The sequence below is a fragment of the Sturnira hondurensis genome, unplaced genomic scaffold (assembly GCF_014824575.4).
Source record: "Sturnira hondurensis isolate 20B ecotype Veracruz unplaced genomic scaffold, ASM1482457v3 Scaffold0003801, whole genome shotgun sequence".
In the NCBI taxonomy this organism is placed as follows: Eukaryota; Metazoa; Chordata; class Mammalia; order Chiroptera; family Phyllostomidae; genus Sturnira; species Sturnira hondurensis.
In genome coordinates this window covers 3,945,530-3,972,441 of record NW_028076432.1, presented here as the reverse complement: position 1 = coordinate 3,972,441, position 26,912 = coordinate 3,945,530, and the positions used below count along the sequence as shown (strand labels likewise).

The window sequence follows — 26,912 nt, the reverse complement described above, 5'->3', positions numbered from 1 at the left end:
AATCCACGTGTACTGCTCTTTATAAAACCATGTTTTGATTAAATCAAAAGTCTCCTCTCCTGTCTTTGTTCCCTGTCCACTTTGAAAACAGATAAGCAAGCAGAAGGGCAGTGGGAGAAACTAGGCATCCTCTATTCCAGCAGCGTTTAATTAGAGAGGCACCAAATGTGCAGAGAGCCAACTCGGGGTGCAGGAAGTAAAGGATGCAACTGCTCACTGCGTCTAGTCTAGACACAAAAGCACTCTCTGATGCGGTACTACAGTCAGCGGACACAGCAGTGGGCCTCAGACTGATGAGTAAGCAGTCCAATTTGATAGGGATGCTTAGAGAATGTGTTGGTTGAAAAGCTTAAAGTAGTTGTAGTCTCAAAACAAATCAACTCTGCAAGATGAGAAGAGTTCTGGAGATTGGTTGTGCAAAAACATGAATGTACTTAACACTACTGAATTGTATATTTAAAAATATTTAAGATGATACATTGTATGTGTATTTTACAACAAAAAATCTTAACACTTTCCCCATCTGGGGACATAGGAGGAAAACAGAATAGAATCTTCTACCCTCCGGTGGGGATAAAAAAGAAAACAAGTTGTTGGTCAACAAGCCCTCACACGGCATTTGGAGAGATATCTAGAAACAAACCATTAGTTTGGAGGACATTACTTTTCAGACTCCAGTTGTTCTTTCTTCTGCTTTAGATCCTCTTCTGTTATCCCTCCCAAGTGTTTGTAGTTGCTCTCAGCAATTTCCAGGAGATGTCTCAGTTCCACAATTTTCTTATAGGCTCTCACTGGGAGACAGAAGTCAACAGAAACGCAGTTTAGACAGGTGGTCACAGGGTGCCTGTCCTTCCTCTAACGCCAGTGTCTGTGTGGTCTGGAAAAGTGGGTGGAGGGAGGTGGCATACGCATAGAAGGATAAATATCAGTAATGAAATATTTGGATGAACAAGCAATAAAAAAAATAAAATGGAGGATTCTTTGCCTGCTATTGGAGGATGTACCAGATTGTTCTAACTATTAATACTATGAACAAAAAGGTTTAAAGACTAGCAGTATTTTAGGACTAGTGGAATACTGCAGGACCATGTATAATCTATGGTATGTCAAAAACTTAGAAAAACTGAAATACTTTGGATTTATTTAAAACCAATAAGAACTAACCCAGCCCCTAAATTTTATGATTAGTTACACGTAATATCTATGTAAGAGGATACTAGGAGAAGGAGGTATGTTGAGAGCCACTTTTAGCTATTCTCCAACTAATCACCTATGGACTTTCTATCCTTTGTGAGAGTACTAACAACCTGGGGTGATTTTCTCCCCCAAGAGACATCTGACAACACCTGGGTACATTGTTGTTTTGAACTTGATGGATGGAGGGGAACAGGTTATTGGCATCTCCAGGATCAGGAAGCTACTAAACATCTTAAAATATATAGGAGTGACACTGCCCCCCCCCCCGCCTCCAACAAATAAGTATCTGGCTCAAAATGTCAATAGTGCAGACACTGAGAAAGCCTACTTTACAGGACCAGGTCAGCAAATTAACACTCCTCTCCCTTATACTTACCACTCTGATTTATCTCTCAATAGGTCAGAGTTACAGGTTTAAAACTGCATACATCAGAATCAACTGGGATGCCTTTTTAAAGTGTACACCCTTGAGCCCCATAACAGACACATTCTGGTATCAGTACTTAGTAAAAGCTCCTCAGATAATTCTGAAGGGCAGACAGGTTTGGCAACCACTGTAACTACTAGCAGACAAGTAAAGGGGGTTAAAAATGTTACATAAGGAAAGAAAGAACTGCGGCTATTCACTTTATATAACAATTCTTTAATATTTGAAGGTTATGCTTTGAAAAAACTATCCTATGGGGTCATCAGAAGTAAGAACTAGGATTAATTGGGACAAGCTCCAGTAAGAGAGATTTTAACTCAACAAAGGAGAAACTTTTCAACAAAAACTGCAAGAGCTACCATCTATCATGGAGTGCCTATGATGTGCAAGATACCACATCAAGTACCCTAAACATTTTACTCCTTACAAGAATCCTGTCAAAAGATGGAAATGAGCTTTCTGAGCAAAAAAGCTTTCTGAGCTTTCTTGTCACTGAAGGCGATTAAGTGGATACTGGATGACAGGTGACAGGAATGTTGAGCCAAGACTCAAACCTCAAAGAGTTACAGGGTGCTCTGATAGCAGGGTCCTAAATACCATCTGTTAAAGAATGTTCTGGATTGAGGCTCAGTTCCAGTAACTCTGGGATCACAAGAAATCACAAGAAATTCAGTTCCACGTAGGTGCTCTGCAAAACCTAGTGTCTGAACAACTGGTCATCTAGTCCTTTGAGTTTCACCCTGGAATAAAATTAAATAGGGACAAGAAAACAGCACGCGACATCACACACAGTACCTTCACTAGCTGCAAGCCCCCAAGCTGGGCCCCAGGGAGCTAGACTGTACGGCAAGGTATGAGAGTGCATTTGTACCAGACACACCACAGCAGAAAACTGTTCTGGCCATGTTCTTGGTCTTTCCTGAAACATCTTTCAAAAATTTTATAATTCACTAGCAATGATTCCCTCACAAATATCTCTTACTAAAAAAATTTCAGCCCTGGCTGGTGTGGCTCAGTGGACTGAGTGCCTGCCTGCAAACCAAAAGGTCACTGGTTCTGATTCCCAGTCAGGGCATATGCCTGGGTTGTTGGCCAGGTCCCCAGTAGGGGGCGCTGGAGAAGCAACCACACGTCGATGTTTCCCTCCTTCCCTCTCTAAAAATAAATAAAATCTTAAAAAAAAAATTTTTTCAGAATAAACTGATATTCTGCAAATTGACTGCTCATTTTCTAGAGTTCTGAGTCTTTATTAATTATGAATGCAACCAAAAAAAGAAATCTAACAGCAAACAATAAAAATAAATTGAAATTCATCAAAATTAAAAATTTTCATGCTGCAAAGGACATCAAGAAAGTTCAAAGACAGCCACAGAATAAAAGAGAAGACAGCCACAGAATAGGAGAAAATATCTGAAAATCATATATAGGTAGGGGCAAACGTAGGCATGCAGTTGTAAACTCTGTTTCGCATACTCACAACTATAAACCTACTTTTGCCCCACCCTGTATCTGATAAGGGACTTAAAGCTGGAAATACTCTTACAACTCTATAATAAAAAGATAAACAATTCACTTAAAAATAGGCAAAGGAGACTTCTAGTCAAGATGGTGGCATAAGCAGACATGGCTCACCTCTTCACCCAACCACAACCAAATTACAACTAAGATATAGAACAACCAGCACTCAGAAATGACAGAAATCAAGTTGAATGGCAGTCTGACAACTATGAATTAAAGAAACCACATCCATCCAGACTGGTAGAAGGTACACAGACACAGAAGGACTGGCACCACACCCACATGTGGATAGAAATTCAGGAGAGATATCTCAGGAGTGAGGAATCCCAACCCCACACCAGGGCCCCCAGCTCCGGGTTCTAGTGCCAGGAAGATAAGTCCCCATAACCGGCTGTAAAAACCAGTGGGGATTGAGTCAGTGGTAGAAGCTGCTGGCGCCCCAAGCAATTCCTCTTAAAGAACCCCAACATGGACTCACCTACACCTCAGCTTCCCCCATATTCAACTCCCTCTGGGCTCCGGTGTGGGGGTGGCAGCTTGAGAGGCACCAGTGGTGTGCAGGCGGAGGCTGAGGTGTATGGCAAGCAGAGGCCACTGTTCCTTTTCTGGGCCCTCTCCACACAGAGCCAACAGACAAGTACCAAGTCTAGGATTCCAGCAACCCGGCTAACACTGTCGACCCACCTTGGAATCCCCAGAGACTCCATCCCACCCAATTTACTGGCCCACACAAGCTTTTTTCCCATATGAATGGCTGACCTTGGCTCATGCTTCAGAACTTCCTAAATCCTTTCAAATAAGCAGCAGCTGGCCTCAGTGAGCCTCAGGCCCAGAACTAGCAGCCTAGATTCACAGATTGGCTTTACCTAGAAATCACCAAACACAAGTAGCAGCCATCTCAGATTCCTTTACAGCTCAGGCTGGGTGGTTCCAGGCAAAACACAGGTGGGGGCTGATCTTGCTCTGCACCACCTAGAAAACCCCAGGCTCCAGTGCACCCAGTGGACAGCTACAGACCACATCAGAGCACACGACACTGCCCCTGCACAGCTGATCCTCCACAGAGGAGAGAGGTTGATGGTAAGTGGTCACAGCCAGTCCTTGCAGCTGACTGGCCTGGTAAATCCCTCCTATTGATTTGCCAACAGCAATTACAGCTCAGCTACAAAAAGAAGGTGTACTCAGCCCACACAAAAGGTGCACCTTGAATACCCAGCTTGGGTGATAGGGGGGAGGCTGTGCCACTGGAGCCTACAGAACACCTACTACATTAGGCCACACCACCAAGACAGAGAGACACAGCAGCTCTACCTAATACATAGAAACAAAAACAGGGAGGCTGTCAAAAAAAGGAGACAAAGAAACATGGCCCAAATGAAAGAATAGATCAAAACTCCAGAAAAAGAGTAAAACAAAATGGTGATAGGCAATCTATCAGATGCAGAGTTCAAAACACTGGTTATAAGGATGCCTGAGGAACTTAGGACTTCAGCAGCTTAAAAAATATCCAATCAAAAATGAAGAATACACTAATTGAAATAGAACAGTTTACAGGAAACAGTAGAGTAGATAAACTTGAGAATCAAATCATTGATTTGGAACATAAGAAAGCAAAAAACAACCAATTCAAGACTGGCTGGTGTAGCTCAGTGGATTGAGCGCGGGCCTGCGAACCACAGTATCAAGGTTCGATTCCCAGTCAGGGCACATGCCTGGGCTGCAGGCCAGTTCCCAGCGGGGGACGCATGACAGGCAACCATACATTGATATTTCTCTCCCTCTCTCCTTCCCTTCCCCTCTAAAGTTAAATGAATAAAATCTTAAAAAAAACAGTTTTAAAAAAACAACCAATTCATAATAATAAGAAGAAAACAGATTCCAAAAAACGAGAATAGTGTAAGCAGCCTGTGGGACAACTTTAAGCATCCAACACTGTCTTCATAGGGATGCAAAAAGGAGGAGAGAAAAAGCAAGAAATTGGAAATCTATTGCAACAAATAATCAAAGAAAACTTCCCTAATTTGGTGACAAAAATAGACATTCAAGTCCAAGAAGCACAGAGAGTTCCAAACAAGATGGACTCAAAGAGGCTCACTCCAAGACACATCATAATTAAAATGCCAAAGGTTAAAGATAAAGAGATGGGAGGTGGGGTGTGGGAGAATGGGTAAGAGGTGAGGGGATTAAGAAGCACAAATAGGGCCCTAGCTGGTGTAGCTCAGTGGATTGAGTGCTGGCCTGTGAACCAAAGGGTCACCGGTTAAATTCCGAGTCAGGGCACATGCCTGGGTTGCAGGCCAGGTCTCCAGTACAAGGAACGCAAGAGGCAACCACACATTGATGTTCCTCTCCCTCTCTGTCTCTAAAAATAAATTAATTAAATTAAAAAGTTTTTTAAAAGATTAAAAAAAAGAAGTACAAAAAGAGGTAGTTACAGAATGTAAAGTACAGTATAGGAAAGGGATCAGCAAAGAACTTACAGGTCCCATAGACAAGGGTGAGAGGACTGCCTGAGAGAACAGGGGTTGCTGGGTAGTGGGGGGCAAAGGGAGAAAAATCAAGCAGCTGTAATAGCATAATCAATAAAATAGTCTTAACTTTTTTTCTTATATAAAAATAGGCAAAGGATTTAAATACACATTTCTCCAAACAAGATATACAAGTGAGGTCATGAAAAAATGAGTATCTTTTCACCAATCGCAATTACAAGATACCACTTCATACTCACTAAAATAGCTATATTCAATAAGAGAAACAATAACAAATATCAGAAAAGAATGTGGAGAAACTGGAACCCTCATATACTGCAGTTGGGAATGTAAAGTAATGCAGTCACTTTGGAAAAGAGTTTGGAAGTTCCTTAGAATTTAAAAAATAGAGTTATCAAATGATCCAGCAATTCTAACTCCTAGGTATACATCCAAGAGAAATGAAAATATATATCCACAAAAAAGAGTGCACGCCAGTGTTCATATAAGCAATATTCATAATAGCCAAATTGTGCAAACAACTCAAATGTTCATCAACTGACAAATGAATGTATATATAAAACAGGGTATATCCATACAAGAATATTGTTTGGCAATAAAAAGTAACAAAGCACTGATCCGTGTCACGATATGCATGAACCTTGAAAACATTGTGCTAGGTGAAAGAAGCCAGTCACAAAAGACCACATATGGTATCATTCCACTCATGTGAAACACCCAGAACAGACGACTCTGTAGAAACAGAAAGATTAGTGATACAGCCTAGAGATGAGGTTTGGGGGGAAAGGAGGAGGTTGCAGAGGTAATGGGGAGTGACTACTACTGGTTGTGAGGTTTCTTTTGGGGGTAATGTAAATGTTGTAAAATTTACTGTGGTAATGGTTGCATTAATCTGTGAATACACTAAAAAACCATTGAAGTATGAGCCTTAAATGGGTAAACCAAATGGTATGTAAATTGTATCTCAATAAAGCTATTTAAAATAAAGCTGTCAGGGAACTCTGAAGATACCATTAACTCTGAACCTCACTGTGAGGTGATCTAGGGGGGTCTTTCTTGGGAGCCTTTCAGCCTCTCCAGGTCTGCCCTTGGTTGCATTCACCAGAAAAGAGGCTTCCACCATCCCCTGGAGAACAAGGTTCTGCCTGACAGTGTTCTGGGGGTTCTTAGAATTTTTCTTTAAATGTAGACATAAATTAGAAATTTTCCTCAGAGCATACACTTTTGGTACAACTAGTTTTTCCTGCCAGGATAACTGAGAACACTTTCCAGAAAGTGATGAAGCTCTGACATCTGAATTAAATACCCAAGTTCTACTCACTTTCCTACAGCTGCCTTTGTTCTGGTTACCCTCAGTTCAAATAGATCCTTCCCATCTTTCCTGTGGGAAAGAGCTCCATTGAAATAGTTCTTCTCATCCAGGCACATGAACCATGGCTCTGTGACCAAATATCATGAGAAATAAAATTAGAGTTATGTGGCAAGAAAATATTCATTCATGAGGCAGTGTGTATGGTGACAAGGGTGCCATATAGTGAAATCCTAAAGTCTTATTTCTAGTCACTGTGTGACTTTGGACAAGTAACTTAGCTTTTTTTGAACTTCAGGCTCTTTACCTACCAAATGAGGATATTACACTAAACAAGCACTTCTTGAGATAGAAAACAGATAATACCTGTCTCATTGCCTTACTGATGTATGTGCAGATGTTCTGGAAACACTGTAAAATACTACGGAAGTATAAACAGTTACTACTAGAATTTCTGAGAATAAAAATCCTGAAGGAGAGTGATGTGTCAGTAACTGTGCTTGCTATAAGTAGAAATGCTATAGAAATTTAAATTTGCTCCAATTGCTAAACTTCAGTTTAGTTCCAATATGTTCAATAATAAATACAACAGAGATAAGCCACTGGCCTGCTGCTTCCTGGATATTCATTTACATCAACCTAATCACATATCCATTTAAGAAATAGAAACACTCCTACTTTTACTCACTAATTTGGTATACTTTAATGTTTAACCATTTGTTAAAAGATTTGTCAAAAGAGACCTTATAGGCAAGAAGGGGCTAGAAGGAAGTATTCCAAGTCATGAAAGGCAAGGACTTACATCCAAGATTACTCTATCCAGCAAAGCTATCCTTTAGAATGGAAGAGCAGATAAAGTGCTTCTCAGATAAGGTCAAATTAAAGGAGTTTATCATCACCAAACCCTTATATGAAATGTTAAATGGATATATCTAAGAAAAAGATGATTAAAACTATGAACAGTAAAATGACAACAAACTCACAACTATCAACATCAGAACCTAAATAACAAAAACAACAAGAACAGAATCACAGAAATGGAGATCACATGGAGGGCTATTAGCAGGGAGCAGGAGTGGGGAGAATGTGGGAAAAGATACAGGAATAAGAAGCATAAATGGTAGGTACAAAATAGAGAGGGAAAGGTTAAGAATAGTATAGGAAACAGAGAAGTCAAAGAACTTATTTGTACAACCCACAGGCATGAACTAAGGGGATAGGGTGTGGGGAATGCTGCTGGGAGAGATGATATAGGGCAGAGGGAAGGAGAGGAAAAAAATGGGACAACTGTAATGGCATAATCAATCAAACGTACTTAAAAGATAAAAAAGAAAATTAAATCTTTGGCATATATGTCTCTATAATGCAATTTGTATGAAAGAAAAAAGTATTTTTATTTTGTTATAAACTTTTATTTAGTTAAAATAAGAGCAGATAATGAAGACTTTTATAGCTTTAGAAAAGTCAGCATCACACAATTTAGGAAACAAGCCAATATGGAGAAATGATGTCTGCTCACCATTGGAACCCTAGCACTAGAACAGTGTCTGACACATAACCAAGTCCTTGAAAAACATGTTTTAAGGTGGGAGAAAAAGAATTGAAAAAGCACAATTTCAGTCATTTCTTTTAATACTACAATGAGTAGGTTCAAAACATTTTCTGAATTTCAAAAAGCAGCACTATTTGTGATGCACCGCCTAAAGTCCCTTAATCCAGGGCTGTGCACACAGTAAGTACTCAAATATATGTTAGATGAATGGAATGCCTTCCTCATCTATTAGCCTATCTAAACCCTGGCCATGCTTTACGGAAAAGTCAAAATTCCACTTGTGAAAAGCCTTCTCTGCTACGCTATAGTTCTGAGCGAAGAGGCCTTTTAAACACACTATCTAGGAGCACAGGCCAAAAATCTAAGAGTCAGCCTTGATTACTCTCATTCTCTAACACCTCATATTCAAATCTATCGGCAAGTCCCATCAGCTCTCTGTTCTAAATACACCCAAATCTGATCATTTCTCACCATTTCCATCATTCTCAGCCTAGTCCAAGCTATGATCAACTCTCTCCTGAACCAAGGTCACAGCCCCCTGATTCCCCTGCTTCTACTTTTGCTGTGTAAAGGAAAATGGACTTTCTACAACACTGGCAATTTAGAGGCAAAAACAGTCAAGGCCAACTGGACCCTGATTCAGCTTTCTCCACCACGACCCTCCAGATAAATATGGTCTTACTAATGCTGAGTTTGAATCAAGAACAAAGAAAGTCTGGACCATATTTTGCCGTGTATAATGCACACCCATGCTTTTGGCCCGAATTTTCAGGAAAAAAATCTTTTGTTTTAATTTTTTAATTCAATTATTTATTTATCTATACTTGTTTTTTGTATTATAAAGGTATTTTAGCATTTAGTTTTGAATATATTATGGTACAAGAAATTTTATGTAACATATGATTATAAAACACAAGAAAAGATATAAGGTATTTCGGGTATTACTCAATTATAACGCACATCCTTATTTTGCCCTCAAGAACTTGAGGAAAAATGCATACATGAAAAAAATATGGGTATATAATATTACCTTAAAGGAAAATAAACAGATGCTTATGTAAGCTCTTCTGGAATGGTGGCAAAAGCCTCTCGTATACAAGGCTGAAGCAAAACAACAATAAAGATTTCCAGCATCATGGTAGTTGCAGCCCTACACCAGGGACTCTAGGAGCCCAGGAACTCTGGGCAGATATTCTGCATCCTCTCTTGTACAATTCTAATTTAGTATTCTTGGCAAATTTAAATTATATCAGGAACTTCCCCATACCCCACATTAGCAGGTGAGTGTGTTCTCTTCCCACCTATTCAAAACACATCTGAAATGCTATGCTCTCTCCCATCTCCCAGTCTATTTTCCAACCAACTACCAGAGTGATGTAATTTTTTTAAGATTTTATTTACTCATTTTTAGAGAGAGGGGAAGGGAATGAGAAAGAGAAGGAGAGAAAAATCAATGTGTGAAACACTGATTGGTTGCTTCTTGCATCTGTCTCGATTTGGGGAGCAGAACTGCAACCCAGGAATGTGCCCTGACCAATAATCAAACCGGCAACCTTTTGCTTTGTGGAACAACACTCAACAGGCTGAGCCACACCGGTCAGGACTAGAGTGATGTTATTTTTAAACATAAATCAGATCATACCATCCCCACCTCAAACCCACCAATGAAATCTAGACATAAAATCCTTATTAGGCTCTATTTGATCTCATTGAGTCCTTGCTTACGTCTCCAACCAAATCTGTCACTCCTCCAGTCACACTGAGCTCGATTCTACCTCACAGTGTTCCACTGGCTTGAAACAGTCTCCTGAGATCTTCACATGGCTCACTCTCATTGGTTAGGTCTCTTCTCCAATGTCACCCCTTTAAGAGAGGCCTCCTCTAATGGTTATCTTATCTATAGCACCACCCTACTTTATTCTATTATACACCTATTTTTTAATTAATTATCTGACACCACCACCACCCCCAGAATGTAAACTCTTGGTGGTAAGGAGGGGATTTTGTAGTTCACTGTTTCACCAATACCTACAACAGTATCTGGCACATAGTAGACAATAAATATTTGCTGCCGTTATTATCTGTAAAAATCATTTGCCAACTAACAAGGGAAATTCTTGAGATGTTTCTTCCTGCTTCCTATGATCCACTTAAATGTTACCTTTCATATAACTTTTTCCTCCTTGAGGGAAAGAGATCATGTCTTACATTTTCAAATGTTCAATATCCCACAGCGCAAAAATTATTCTAGCTCTGGTTCCCTTCCAAAATCAAAGTATTTTACTTCGTAGATGGTAAATGTCTTCAGGATAACTTCCAAATTTGTGATAAAAAAATGGCTATGGCATTTCTTGAAGAATAAATCACAACAGAGTGGGCACACTTACTTCTGGCATCTGTTTTATCCGACTCATTAAGACATAAGTCATCCTTGGCATCAGTGCTTCCCTCAACACCATGTCTCATAAAAAATTTTGTGTCATTTTCATCAATTTCATCCTCATCATCTACATCGTATTTCTGTAGCCCCTCTAACAGCTTTACTGCTGCTAAGTGGGCAAACCTGCAGAAAAGAATCAACAATTAACAAGAAGCACAATTTTCAAATTGAAACTGCAGTTTGAACTTAATTTACAGAATTACACTCTGTACATTATGCCGCCAACCTACCCATCAGTAAAGGAGCAAAACTGTATCTGAAGATCAGGGCCAATTTGATGTTAGCTACATGGAAAACTCGAACAGTCACTTGACGCTAAGGACAAGGAGTCACATTAAAGACAGATTCTATAACTTTTATTGCAAAAACCCAACTGGGAGAGGAGACCCAAACAGATTTGCTAAATAAGCCCAAAACCACCCTACTTGATCACCTACGTTTACTATCTTTTTCTGATGACCTAGTTTAGACTGTGGAATTAGTTCTAGCTCCAGTTCTATGGCTAACTATAGGTCTAGCCCCCTTAGTCTTCATCCTTCCTCAATCCAAAGTACTTGGCATGGCTTTAAATTTAATGGGAAAATAATGACTGTTGCCATCCATATTTTCTATTTTCTTTGATCTTTCCCACATTGCTATGAATACTCGAGTAATATACCCTTGGTTTGAGAGTAGTTGTAAATGCATGTGATCTGCATATTTTTTCTACAGTTTTGCTAACTGAGCTGTTTAATGCTTTCTCTTAGGACACGGAGAATTACTCGCTAAACGCAAAAATCTCAAATTCTATGTTTTCATACACTTACATAGCCACAGTTTCCATTGCTGGTGGGAATGCAAGTTGCTACAATCACTTTGAAAGGCACTTTGGCAGTTTCTTGTGAAGTTAAATACACCCATAGCATATGACCCAGCAATACTACCCCTAAGGATTTACCAAAGTGAACTAAAAACATATTCACACAAGAGCCTGTGTGTGAATATTTATAGCGGCTTTATTCATAATCACAAAAAAATGTATACAGTCAAGATCTCCTTCAACAGATTAGTAGCTAAACTATAGAATACGCCATTGGAATTCTATATCCAATAGAATACTATTCAGCAATAAGAAAGAAATGAACTATAATATATATGAATTCTCAAAATAATTATGCTGAGTGAAAGAAGCCAGATATATAAGAGCACAGACTGTATGATTCCATTCATATAAAACTCTAGAAATGCAAACTGATCCGTACTGTTAAAAACTAGTTCAGTGTTTGCTTGGGGGAGCCAGCAGTGAGAAGGAGAGAGATTACAAAAGAGCACAAGAAGACTGTGGGGGTTCATGAATACATTCACTATCCTGACTGTGATGGTTTCATGGGTATTCATATACATAGATCAGAATTCATTAATTTGTACTGTACAAGTATGTGTACTTTATTGTATGCCAATTATACCTTGATAAAGCTGTTTATAAAAATAAAGTGGGCTGTAAATAAAAATCAAAATTTCCCTCAGTTAATTATGAACCTAGGTACAATGAAACTACACTCCAAAGTTTCAAAGAAACTCCACAAACAAAATTTTAAGAAATGTGAACTTACAAACAAAAATTGCATGTCAATTTAATGAATGATTAGATCCTGCATCCTTTCAAGACTCATTTGCATCTGTTAGACTACATTCCTACTTTATTGTTTTTAATTCATTGATTTTAGAGAGAGAGATTGATTTGTTGTTCCACTTATTTATGCATTCATTGGCCCATTCTTGTATGTGCCCTGACTGGGGATCAAACCTGCAACCTTGGCATATTAGTGTGATGCTCCAGCGAACTGAGGTACCTGGCCAGGGTACACACTCCTACTTTAGATTCAAGCAGAATTTAGATTCAACCCACATGCAGTTCCTCAAACACACAAGTGTTTTCTTACAGCTCTTTCTCCTTCAAGTATTAGCGTAAGTGTTGCTTTCTCCAAAAAAAGTTTTCCTTGATCTCTATATAAATTCTGTGCTCCTACAGTTTCCTTCATAACACTTAACATCATCTTTATTAATATTTCTCCCCCACAACTTTAAATAGGGAGCCTTGGGCAAGTCTCCTATGTTCTTACTATACCTTACATATAATGTAACATGATACAATGATTATAAACAGTAGTTATGTTTATAAAAAATGATTATAATTAATAATGATTATAATAATTATAATTTATCTCTCCACAAGACTCTAAGCTCCTACAATGGCAAAAACTGTTTTTTCATCCTTGTAATCCTAACACTAACTGTAGCACTTGAAACATGATACGTATAATAAAGTTGAATTTGTAAAAACCAACCAAATAAACAAAAGAATGAGCCTGACCTGACCTGAATGAGCTGGAGGTGTTTGATACTAGGTGTTATATTTAATCCAACTGTAAATACCAAACTTTGTTTCAAAAGCCATCTGGCTCCTTTTGATTACCCCTTTTGAGCACACAGTATTTCTCAACAGGTACAAACATTTGGGTGGAATTATTCTGTGCTGTGTACCACTATTCTGAGTACTGTAGAACGTGCAGTATTTAACCATTCCTGGACCTAATCTCACTAAATATTAATGATGGTCACTAGTAGTTGTGACAAACCCCTGCATATTTCCAAATGCTCCTCCCCCAGAGAAAGGGGACAATACTACCTCCCAGTTGAAAATCACAGCTTTATAGAAAAGAGTGGATATACTGTCAAATGTCTATTCAGCTTGAAGATTGTTATTCCATCAGTATTTGAGTCCTCTAATCCATTAAATCTTCAGAAATTTCTGAGCATATGAGAGTATACGCAAAACTTCAAAAACAAAACAAAAAAGGAACAAAAGAGATGAGGATACCTCTTCGCCACATCACTAGGTTTCTCCCCTGCTTTGTTGAGAATATTTCTGTCTGCTCCCATTTTAATTATCCACTGCAAACACTCTATGTGGCCCTGTCCAGCAGCTGTAAAACACACACACACACACACACACACAAGAAAATACACACAGAAAAGCGATTGTTATTAGTAGCAATTTTCCAAAATTTTGAATAGTACCATTAGAGAATACTTTCATAAATACTGACCCTTGCAATAACCAATGAAAGTAGGTTGGGTAGATTTAATATTCTCTATATCATTTATTCATTCATTAAACAAACATTTAATCAAGTATCTACTGTACTCATCCCCTACACAGAGAACTTTATGTTATTAAAGGTAAAGCTCAAAGAGGTTATTTAGTTAACATCACACAAGTATTAAGAGATTTGAAACTATAATCTAGTTTTTTCTAATATTTGTCCAGTGCTCACCGGCTGCTATTTATATATCTGCTGATCAATCTTACATCGCACCAGAATGAGAATGCAATCTAGCTATGAGACTCACATTGACTTTGAAAATCCTGTGCCATGTTATATTAATAGCTTATTCCTCTGACCCTCCCAACTCAAAATTGACATGTCCCTCACTGATTACCTAAACTATTTACCACCTATTTCTAAATCTTGACCTCAAAATACATGCATTCAATATTAATTTTCACCTCCACAACTCTGCTGATGTGCCTTCTTACCTAGTGCCCCTTACTCTATGTACTTATCTAACTTCTACCCATCCTTCTAGGTCCATCTCAAGACTCAGGAAAACTGGGAAAAAAACTTCACAGACTTAAAAGATCTAAATTTAAGTCTATTAAACAATTATATTGGAGGACAGAACAAAATTTACCAAGCAGCGGGCATATACAGACCTGCAATAATGTTTATAGAATTGAGAAGTGAATGAATGAAGAAAAAAATGAATGAAATCTCAGCTTTGCTCTTACCAGCTGAATAATCTCAGTCAAAAAACCTGGTTCTACCCTGGCTAAGTGGCTCAGCTGATTGGAGCATCCTCCCATATACCAAAAGGTTTCAGGTTCGATCCCTAGTCAGAGCACATACCTATTGAAGGTTGCAGGTTCAACACCCAGTCGGGGCATGTATGGGAGGCAACCAACCGATGTGTTCTGTCTTGCATCCATTTCTCTTCTCCTTCTCTCTCTCTCCCCTCCCTCCCCCTTTCTCTCAATAAAAAATCAATTTTAAGAAACAAGCATATCCTCCGGCAAGGATTTAAAAAAAAACTAGTTCTTCTGGGCTTCAATTTCCTCATCTTTTACAGAGATAATTTCATATTTATAAAGCAGCAGTGACTTACACTACTGCTATATAAAATTACAATAAGGATTAAGTATGACAGTTTTGTGCCCTATTAAATATCATATAGCCCTGGCTGGTGTAGCTCAGTGGATTAAGTGCAGGCCTGTGAACCAAACACAGTTTGATTCCCACTCAGGGCACACGCCTGGGTTGCAGGCCAGCTCCCAGCAGGGGACACACAAGAGGCAACCATACAATGATGTTTCTCTCCCTCTCTCCTTCCTTTCCCTTCCCCTCTAAATATAAATAAATAAAATCTTTAAATATATATAGATATACATACATATCATATAAACATAAGGTATTATTTCTAAATTCAGATATGTATCTGAATTCCCCTGAACACTTCCTCAACAATTTGAGCCTTAGTGACTTCTGTTCAATTTCTACTCCTGAATTCCTATTGCCATGTACTGGGTTGGCCAAAAAGTTCATTTGCCTTTTCCCGTAAGACAGCTCTATAGCACTTAGTTGTCTTTAACTTCATTCGAAACAATTTTGTTAGACTGCATTATGACAGCTGTCATATCAGTGCATTTTTAAAAAACATCAAAATTGGTTAATTTTGTTTAGCCATTTTAATACTGAAGATTAAGTAAAATATGCAACATTTTAGGCATATTATGCTTTATTATTTCAAGAAAGTTAAAAACACCACTGAAATGCAAAAAAAGATTTGTGCAGTGTATAGAGAAGGTGCTGTGACTGATCAAATGTGTCAAAAGTGGTTTGCAAAGTTTCATGCTGGTGATTTCTCACTGGATGATTCTCCACAGTCGGGTAGACCAGTTGAAGTTGACAGCTATCAAATTGAGACATTAATTGAGAAGAATCAACATTATACCATGTGGGAGATAGCTAAAATATTTAAATCAATAAAGTTACTGGTGAAAATTAAACGTGTATTTTATTTTATGGAAAAAAATCATATGGACTTTTTGGCCAACCTGATATTTTAACAACCATATCCTTTTTGCCATTTAGTACATACTGACTTAAACAAATCTTTAGTTGTTCCTGGTGTAATTATATAACTCCTTAACAGTAAGGCCTGGATCTCATACTGTGTCCATGGTGCAGGCACATGGTTGGTGCTGAATATATATGTGCCTCTGTAAAATAAATCAGAGTATGAACTTGAAATGAAATGAAAAGGGAACCAACCATATAGGAAAACATATTTGCCAACAATACCTCAGATAAGAGTTTGATCTCCAAAATATATAAAGAACTCATATGACTCAATGCCAGGAAGACAATCCAATTAAAAAATGGGCAAAGGACTTGAACAGACACTTTTCCAAGGAAGATATACAGTAGGCCCAGAGACACATGAAAGGATGCTCAACATCACTAGCCATCAGAGAGATACAAAATAAAACCACAGTGAGATACCACCTCACGAAGGTTAGAATGGCCATCATTAACAAATCAACAAACAACAAATACTGGTAAGAATGTGGAGAAAAGGGAATCCTAGTACACTGTTGGTGGAAAGGCAGACTGGCCCAGCCACTCTGGAAAACAGTATGGAAGTTCTTCAAAAAACTAAAAATGAAACTGCGTTTTGATCCAGCAATTCCACTGCTGGGATTATACCCTAAGAATCCTGAAACTCCAATTCAAAAGAACCTATGCACTCCAATGTTCATAGCAGCGGTATTTACAATAGCCAAGTGCTGGAAACAGCCTAAGTGTCCATCAGTAAATGAGTGGATCAAAAAACTGTTTCATATACACAGCGGAATACTATGCAGCAGAAAGAAGAAGGAACTCTTACCCTTCGTGACAGCATGGATGGAACTGAAGAGTACTATGCTAAGTGAAATAAGTCACACTGTGAAAGACAAATACCATGTGACCTCACCTAAAAGTGGAACCTAATGAACCAAACACACAAATGAACAAAATAGAACCACAGGCATGGAAACAAGGAACAGAATGACAGGGACCAGAGGGAAGAGGGGATGAGGATAAGAGAGGAAAGAAGGGGAAGACCATAGTTAAAGAACAAGTATAAATGACTCATGAACATGGACAATAGGATGGGGATTGACTGTGAGAGTCGGGGTGAGAGGTGGTGGCCAGCATTGGGGGAAATTGGTTTTTTTTTTAATAGAACAATAAAAAATGAAAAAACTAAAAATAAAATAATTTTAAAAACCAATATTTTATGCACATTTCCAGTCTCCACTCCATGTATAAATCCCATAGTAAAAAGCTTTAATGCCTAGCCAACTAGCAGTAATCAATGAAGGGAAACCCTGCAAGTACAGACTGGTATTTACCAAAGTGAGGACCTCTCTATGTATGAAAGAAACCCCCTTCACTTCCCCTTCTTTCTGCTCCAACCACCCTTTCTCCTATAAAACTACTGGCTCACGTGGTGCTTAAGATTCTTAAAATATATTATGAATTAAACAAACTTTAATGATTAAGTTAAGAACCTAACCAACAGAAACATAATCTGTGACTGGTTGTAACATAAAGTTATTTATGAAATACAGTCCAATTCAAACAGATGAAGATTTTTACAAGAATTACCAGCTATCAGATTATTAAACAACATATCACAAATGAAGTAAATGGAAATTTCAAGTGCAGTAGGTTAAAGATTTGGGTTCTGATTTTATAAATAAAAGAAAGATTGGCAAGGATAAATCCTAGAGATATACTCCTGACACTGAGTCGACAATTTGACAAAGCCTGATTAAAAAGCAAAAAAACTGAGCACCACTTTAGAATTCCACATAGTAGGAAATAGAGTACAGAGAAAAGTTGTAAACGTCTTCAAAATGTGTTCATAACATGTTAATTGATATTTCTATGGAAGTAAAAAACATTTTTGTAGAGTATAAGAAAAAAATTCTGCTAGATCTTTTTCAAGAGATGTGTTTCTGTTTTAGCATGAGTAGGTCATTTTTAATCAAAATGTTAGTCCTAACAAACTTCTCTAGCAATGAATTTCACATCTTAACCACATGATGATATGAAAAGAGAATTTCTATTGGAATTACCCTCAAACGTCATAATATGTGAATGTTTGACAACATAAAAGAAATATCACACTGAATTAAAAATTAAGTACTCTCTATACCATACATTTTCATATGTTTCTGATGTATAATTATTTTAAAAAGTAAATAATTCAATAGCAATTGTGTCAGAATTGAAATTTAAGCAGGAATCACAACTCACCTTTATGCATAGGAGTTGATCCATTATTATCACGTTCATTAATATTAATTACTCCATCTTCTATTAATTTTTTAAGCATTTCCAAATCACCCTTAAAGGCAGCCATATGACCTGGAAATGCTAAAGCTATGAACAAAAAATTCATTATTTCAGTAAATACAAGTTATTCTTTTTTCCTGCCTTGAGCAGTCACACTTTCAGATTTTAGTATTAACTAAAGTACTAGAATGTTATATCAGAATTAGCTCAGTCAATGCAATGACAAGTATTAAAAGGAGAGCCATAAAAGATTATTATTAGTTGTGTAGCCCTTCTACCCTCAGGACCTCAAACACACTAGGAATAGTAGTAGACCAGAACTATTCTTAGCCATATTCACTTCTACCCATGTTCTACCACAAAACACAAGGAAATGGTCATTTTCAACCCTTTGCAAAAAAGACATATTTGGTCTTAAGTCTTACATTTGCACAAACCACTCTTTCCCTCAGTTTGTAAGGAAGTGAATAAAGCAAAAGAAACTAAAAGCAGGTAAAGTATATGTGTGTATGTATACATATACAAATACCAATACATGTATAAATACATATACATGCAACATATACATGAGTAAATATAACCTCACCTAGTGCCTAGCACATAATAAATACTTGGTTAAATGTTTTTAATAACTACACATATTGAGCACTTACTGAAAGCCACAGTTGTAAACACATCTAAGGAATGCTTCATTCAACCCTTTTAATTCTGAGATACAGCTATTCTCATTTTTATATATAGAAAGGGAAAAACCTAAAACAGCCAAAGACTATTTAAAAAGAACAAAGCTGGAGACAACACTACCTGAATCTAAGTCTTACTATAAAGCTACAGTAATCAAGACAGTATAGCAGTGGTAAGTAAAAAGGCATATCAATAAGACAGAATGTAAAGGCCAGAAAAACACCTATACATATATGGTGACTAATTTTTGACAAAGCTGCTGAGAATTTTCAACGGGGAAAAGGAAGGCTTTCCAAAATATGGTGCCAGGACAAGTGGCTGTATTTTTTTTAATTAAAATCAACACTTTATTTCACTTAATACCTAACATTTTAACTTGATGCAGGTCAAAAATATGATTTATAAAGCTAAACTGTAAAACATAGGAGAATATCTTGCTGACCTTGGAGTGGGCAAATATTTCATAGACAGGACACAAAAACATGACCTGTGAAAAAATTAATACATTGTACTTTATAAAAATTTACGATAAAACTTCTGCTCTTTGAAAGACCCTACTAAAAAAATAGGTAAGCTTCCGAATGGGAGAAAATATTTGCAATACATATATCTAACAAAACATAAAGAAGTGTCAAAATTCAATAATTAGTAGACAAGCGAATACAAATATGGGCAAAAGAAATGAATGGACACTTTACCATAAAGAACATATGTGAATGACCACATGAAAGATGCTCAATATCGCTAGTTATTGGGAAAATGTAGATTAAAACCACAATTTTAAAAAAAACCACAGTGATATAATACTACACATATATTAGAATGGCTAAAATAAAACAGACTGACTATATCAAATGTTGGGAATTCCATGGAGCAAACGGAATTCTCCTGCATCTCTTGTGGGGATGTAAATGACACAATTACTTTGGAAAGCAGTTTTAAAACGTCTTAATGTTAAGCACACATCTACCATATGCCCCATTCCTATGTATTTACCAAGAGAAATGCAAACACATGTCTAAGTAAATGTGCAAAGATGCTTTCTTTGTTAATGGCCTCAAATTGGAAACAATCCAAATATTCATCAGCAGATGAATGACAAAAAAATATATATATGGTACATCCATATAGTGAAATGCTACTCAGCAATAAAAAAAGAATGAACTACTAATATACATAACACAGATGAAACTCGAAACTGTTCCATTTAAAAATTCAAACTAGCCCTGGCCAAGTAACTCAGGTGGTTAGAGTGTTGTCCTGATACACCAAGGTTGTGGGTTCAATCTTCAGTCAGGGCACATACAAAAAGCAACCAATGAATGCATAAATAAGTGGAACAACAAATCAGTATCATTCTCTCATTCTCTCTCTCTCTCTCTTTCTCTCTCTCTCTCTCCCTTTTTCTTCCCCCCAGCCCCCACCATCTCATTAAAATCAATAACTAAAATTTAAAAAAACTTCAAACTAATCTTTAGCAGCCATTTTTAACTAGTGTGGTGCTAGAATTTTTAAAACATACAATACTTGACTATTTAGACCAGAGCACTGACCTCTTTTCCCTTAGATTGTCAAATAAAAAAATTACAACGGCCAACAACACAACAATAGCTGTCCAGTGTTAATGAATCAAAATTACACCTATTACCTTTGTCAAACTGGCAAAAAATGTCTCCTTTGGTTGTGCTGCAGCATTTTAGCAGCTTATGTGTGCCATAAGATGAAAAAGGTTGAAAATCACTGATCTACAGTGAGAAAATAAATCAGCAGCTATGGGGCTATGGTCAAAGGAGGGATGAACTTCAAGGGGGAATGAAGAAACAAGATCTTGAGGCGATGGAAATGTTTTGTATCTTGACTGTAGTTCAATGAGTGTACACAACTGTAAAAACTCATTGAATTGCACACTTTAAATGAATCCAGTTTATTGCACATAAATCACACATTAATAAAGTTGATTTTTAAAAGCAAGGATATCATCAAAGTGAAAAAATAAGCCACAATGTGAGAAAATACATCTATATCAGATAAAATTAATAAAGGATCAGTACTGAGACTATAGAAAGAACTCAAAGTATTTAGAAAAGGACAAAGAACACAATTTTTTAAAAGGGAGAAAGGTTTACACAGACAATTCATAGAAAACTAAAATAGCCAATAACCTCACAAAAACATGTTTAACCTCAATAGAAGTCAGAAAACGCAAATCTAAACACAAATTACACCTATTCATACCCTATCAATTGGCAAAAATTTTTTAAGTATGGCAACACTGAATATTGTTTCTCTAAATTCTTAGCAAACATAGATGGTAAGAGTGTAAATTCTCCAACCATGTTGATGAAGACTGCGGCAATAGCTATTCATACTGAAGATGGGCGTATCCCACAGAGCGAACCTAAACTAGAGTTTCCCAAGTATTTACCAAGGCAGAGCTCCTAACTCCTACTCTTCAGAGAAGACAAACAGCACCTCAAAAATCCTCCTCCAATGCTCCCAGTGTGCCATACAAATATCATTTTCTGTGTACACTATGTGTGAGAAAGGTAAGGAAGCAGTATTCCAAAGAATCTCTTGTACATGCACATAAAAGGAGACATGGACAAGAATATTCATTATGCCCCAGCCAGTGTAGCTCAGTGGATTGAGCGCAGGCCAATTCAATTCCCAGTCAGGGCACATGTCTGTCTGGGTTACGGGCCAGGTCCCCAGTGGGAGGCACACAAGAGGCAACCACACATTAACATTTCTTTCCCTCTCTCCCTTCCTTCCCCTTTCTCTAGAAATAAATAAAATCTTTTTTAAAAAATGACATTCATTACCATATCAATTGTAATAGTGAAAAATTGTAAAAATGTAAATAGCAAAAAATGTAAATGGCAAATTGGAGAATGGATAACGATTTGCATAAAATATAATATTATACTATCACTTAAAAAATGAACTACATAACATCTACCAACCTATTCTCAAAAATGTGTCATAGAATGTAAGTCACAAAAAGAAACATATTCTTCTTTATGCCATTTTATAAAGTTTGAAAAGAAGTTTCAAAAACTGCTAGTTTTCTACTAAAATCCCTTTCCTTCATCAGTAATCAAATGAGGCTTCTCAGCTAGGTGGTGAATTTTTCAGGCTTCCTTGTACCTACATATGGCCATGTAATAAAACTCTTGCCAATGGAAAGTTAGCAAAAGTAATGAGTGCAAATTAGACCTTGAAAATCTGTAGTGCTGTGCATATACACTTGTTCCCTCCCCACCTCCCACTGAATTAGCGACAACTACAAAGAATTAGTTGGGAAGATAACAGGTCTCTGGTGACTAAATACAGCAGATTTACTCTCCAACCCAAGCTGTCATATAAAAGAAATAAACTTCTGTATCATTTAAACCACTGAATGTTAGGACTTTCTAGTTATAGCAGTTTGGTTGCTTACTCTCAAATTACACAAAACAATACTGCATATTTTTGTGAGTACATATATACTAAATGTAAAACCACAGAATGGAATTACAAATGCAAAACATCCTCTTAGGGGAAAAAAAGGGAACGGATGGTACTAAGGAAGAGAGATCTAAAAGATTCAACTGTATCTATAATATTTTATTCTTAAATCCAATGGTATAAACATTGTTAGTTATATTAATCTACATATATATTTCTGCCTAAACTACTTCACAGTGAAGAGCCTGAGTAAATATATGGACAATGATATGTAACATTTTAACATAACTTTGAGCTTACAACTTCTTTTCCTTTTCCATTTATTCTACATATTAACTGCTAAAACATTTCAAGTTTTTTACTTACTTTCCTGATCTTCTGGATCATTTCCTTCATACTCAGCCCCCTGGATAAACTGTAAAATATTCTGCTTATAGAACCTCTGGGCCAGATCCAGTACATTTTCTCCATTATCATTGAATGCTTTTAAAGCTTGTGTTGCACTGCTCATTCTATTGAGTAGAAACTTAAAACAGTAAAGGTGGCCTTCCATGGCTGCTAAGTGAACTATAAGTGAGAGAAATGAAAAGAACTTCATTTCTGAATTGATAATAATCATAAAAAAAGAAACAACACATTGGCTTTAACCCTCATAGGGAAAAGACTATCCTACCCAACATAACAGAGACAGACTCTGAGCAAGGACAACAGAACTTTTTCCAGTCTGCACATCCTTATCAGCCTTCTAGTCATGACAAAGCAATACTTACTGTGCATGTGGGAAGGCCAGATGAGGGTCACCAAACAGGTGGCCACAGAAAATTTTCTTGGAAAGTGAAATCCCAGTTATGCAGCTTACCCTTACAGGAGAAAATGCGTGCAATGTAAGACAGATAGATGACAAATTTGAATATTTTTTCAAAAAAGGGGGAAGATCCCTGGCTGGTATAGCTCAGTGGATGAGTGCGGGCCTGCAAACCAAAAGGTCACAGTTCAATTCCTAGTCAGGGCACATGCCTGGGCTGTGGGCCAGGTCTCCAGTAGGGGACATTCCAGAAACAGCCACACATTGATGTTTTCCTCCCTCTCTTTCTCCTTCCCATCCCCTCTCTCTAAAAATAAATAAATAAAATCTTAAAAATAAATAAATAAAAATAAAATAAAATAAACAATACACTGTAAGGAATAAATAGTAGGTTAGATAAAGCAGAGGATCACATCAGTGATTTAGAAGACAAGGTAGGAAAAAAACACCCAAGCAGAGCAGCAAAAAGAAAAAAGAATTTAAAAAATGATACAAAATAGTAAGGCGGGGGTTAAGAATAGTATAGGAAATGGAGAAGCCAAAACTTATAGACCCATAGACATGAAGTAAGGTGTGGGGTAGGAATGTGGGCTGGAGGGGATATGCAGGGCAGAAGAGAATAAAAGGGGGGAAATGGGACAACTGTAATAGCATAATCAATAAAATATATTTTAAAAAAGAAAAATACGAAAATTAAAAAATGAAGAGAGATTAAGAAATATTTTGGACAATATGAAGTGTAACATCCATGTCATGGGAATACCAAAAGGAGAAGAGAGCAAGCAAGGGATCGAGAACCTATTTGAAGAAGTAATGACCAAAAACTTCCCTAACCTGGTGAAGAAAAAAAGACACACAAGTCAAGGAAGCTCACAGAGTCCCAAAAAAGTTGGACATAAAGAGGCCTATGTTGAGACACAACATAATTAAAATGACAAGGCTTATAAAGACAAGGAGAGAAGTCTAAAAGCCATGAGAGAAAAGCAGGTAGTTACATACAAAGGAGCACCAATTAGACTGTCATCTGATTTCTCAACAAACACATTTTAGGCCAGCAGGGAATAGCGTGAAATATTCAAGGTGATGAAAAGCAAGAACCTACAACCAAGGCTACTTTGCCCAGCAAGGCTATTATTTAAAATCAAAGAAGAAATAAGGAGTTTCCCAGACAAGAAAAAGCTAAAGGAATTTGTTAACATTAAAACAGTCTGCCACAAATATTAAAGGGCTTGCTTTAAGAAGAACAAGAAGAAAAAAAGAAAAGAAAAAAACACATGAAAATGCTCTAATAATAAAATGGCACTAAATACATATTTATCATTAATCACCTTACATGTAAATGGCTTAAATGCTCCAACCAACAGACATAGAATAAATGTATGGATAACAGAACATGATCCATATACTGCCTCCCAAAAACCCATCTCAGAACTAAAGATACACACAGACTAAAAGTAAAGGGATAGAAAAAGATTATTTCATGCAAATGTCAAGGAAGAAAAAAGCTGGGGCAGCAGTACTTATATCCAACAAAACACACTTCAAAATCAAGCCTATATTAAGAAACAAAGGAGGACACTACGTAATGATAAAGGGAACAATCCAACAAGAGGATATAATGCTGGTGAACATTTACACACCGAACACAGAAGCAACTAAATACGTAAAGCAAATCTTAACAGACATAAAAAGAGGGACTGACAGAAATACAGTCATAGTCAGGGATTATAACACTCCATTGACTTCAATGGACAGATCTTCCAGACAGAAAATCAACAAGGAGGCAGAGGCCTTAAATGGATAAAATGGATTTAACTGATATCTTCTGAACATTTCTCCCAAGCAGCAGAATATACATACTTTTCAAGTGCACATGGAACATTTTCTAGGATACCACATGTTGGGACACAAAACAAGTGTTAATAAACTTAAGATTGAAATTACCTCAAGCACCTTCTCTGACCACAATGCTATGAAACTAGAAATCAATCACAAGAAGAACACTGAAAAACACACAGACATGGAAGCTAAATAACATGTTATTAAACAATGAATGAATCAAAAACGAGATCAAAGAAGAAATCAAAAGATACCTTGAAACAAATGAAAATAAGTATACAACAATCCAAAATCTGTGGGACACAGGGAAAGCAATCCTAAGAGGGAAATTCATAGCATTACAGGCCTATCTCAAAAAACAAGAAAAAGCTCAAATAAATAATCTAGTAACACACTTAAAGGAACTTTAAAAAAAAAAAAAAACAAATCCCAGAGTAGAAGCAAGGAAATAATAAAGATCAGAGTAGAAATAAATAAAATAGTCTAAAAAAAGACACAAAAGATCAATGAATCCAAGAGCTGGTACTTTGAAAAGATACACAAGAATGACAAACCTTTAACCAGGCTCATCAAGGAAAAAAGAGAGAGAGAACTCAAATAATAAAATCAGAAATAAGAGGGGAGAAATAACAAGTGACACCAAAGAAATTTTTAAAAAGTGAGAAAATATTATGAACAACTCTATGCCAACAAACTAGACAATCTGGAAGAAACAAAAAATTCTAGAAATATACACTTCCAAAACAAAATCAGGACAAATTAGAGAATCTGAATAGACAGATTACACCAAGTGAAATTGAAGCAGTAATCAAAAACCTCCCAACAAAAGCCGTGGACTGGATGGCTTCACAGGTGAACTCTAACAAACATACCAAGAAAAACTGACATCTCTTCTTAAACTATTTCATAAAATTCCAGAGGCGGGAAGGCACCCAAACTCATTTTACAAGGCCAACATTATCCTAATTCCAAAACCAGATAAAGACACTAGGAAAAAAATTATAGGTCCATATCCCTAATGAACAGAGTCACCAACCTAACCAAAATATTGGCAAGCCAAATAGAGCAATGCATCAAAAAGATCATACACTATGGTCAAGTGGGATTGATTCTAGGAATGCAAGGTTGGTACGACATTCACAAATCAATTAATATGATTCACCACATAAACAAAATGAAGAATAAAAACCACATGATCATATCCATAGATTCTGAAAAAGCATTTGATAAACTCCAGCACCCATTTATGATAAAAACTCTTGGCAAAATGATAATAGGGGGAACATATCTAAACATAATAAAGGCCATTTATGAGAAACCCACTGTTAGCATCACACTGTGAGCAAAAACCACAAGCACTCCCCTTAAGATTGGGAACACAGGGATGTCCACTTTCACTTCTCTTATGCAACATAGTCCTGGGAGTCCAGACTATAATAATCAGACAAGAAGAAGAAATAAAAGGCATCTAAACTGGAAAGGAAGAAGTAAAAGTGTCTTTATTTGCAGATGACATGATACTGTACATAAAGAACCCCCAAGATTCCACCAAGAAACTACTAGAACTGGTAAATGAATTCAGCAAAGTAGTAGGATATAAAATTAATATTCAGAATCAGTTGCATTTTATATGCCAATAATGAACTAACAGAAAGTAAAATTAAGAAAACACTCTCATTCACAATTGCTTGAAAAAGAATAAAATACCTAGGAACAAACCTATCAAGTATGTAAAAGACATACACTCAGAAAATTACAAG

At 36.9% G+C, this 26,912-nt stretch overlaps 1 protein-coding gene across 3 annotated transcripts in view; it reads right to left on the bottom strand.

Moving 5' to 3' along the window:
• ANKRD42 (ankyrin repeat domain 42) overlaps nt 1–26,912 on the bottom strand; it is a 53,592-nt gene that overhangs the window by 8,289 nt on the left and 18,391 nt on the right. For all 3 annotated transcript variants that reach the window (XM_037042835.1, XM_037042836.1, XM_037042837.1), the window contains 5 exons: nt 22,875–23,075; nt 18,339–18,464; nt 13,793–13,898; nt 10,880–11,055; nt 665–791 (listed from right to left, as the gene is read on the bottom strand). In XM_037042835.1, coding sequence (XP_036898730.1) covers nt 665–791; nt 10,880–11,055; nt 13,793–13,898; nt 18,339–18,464; nt 22,875–23,075 — 736 coding nt within the window. The remainder of the gene's footprint in view (nt 1–664; nt 792–10,879; nt 11,056–13,792; nt 13,899–18,338; nt 18,465–22,874; nt 23,076–26,912) is intronic.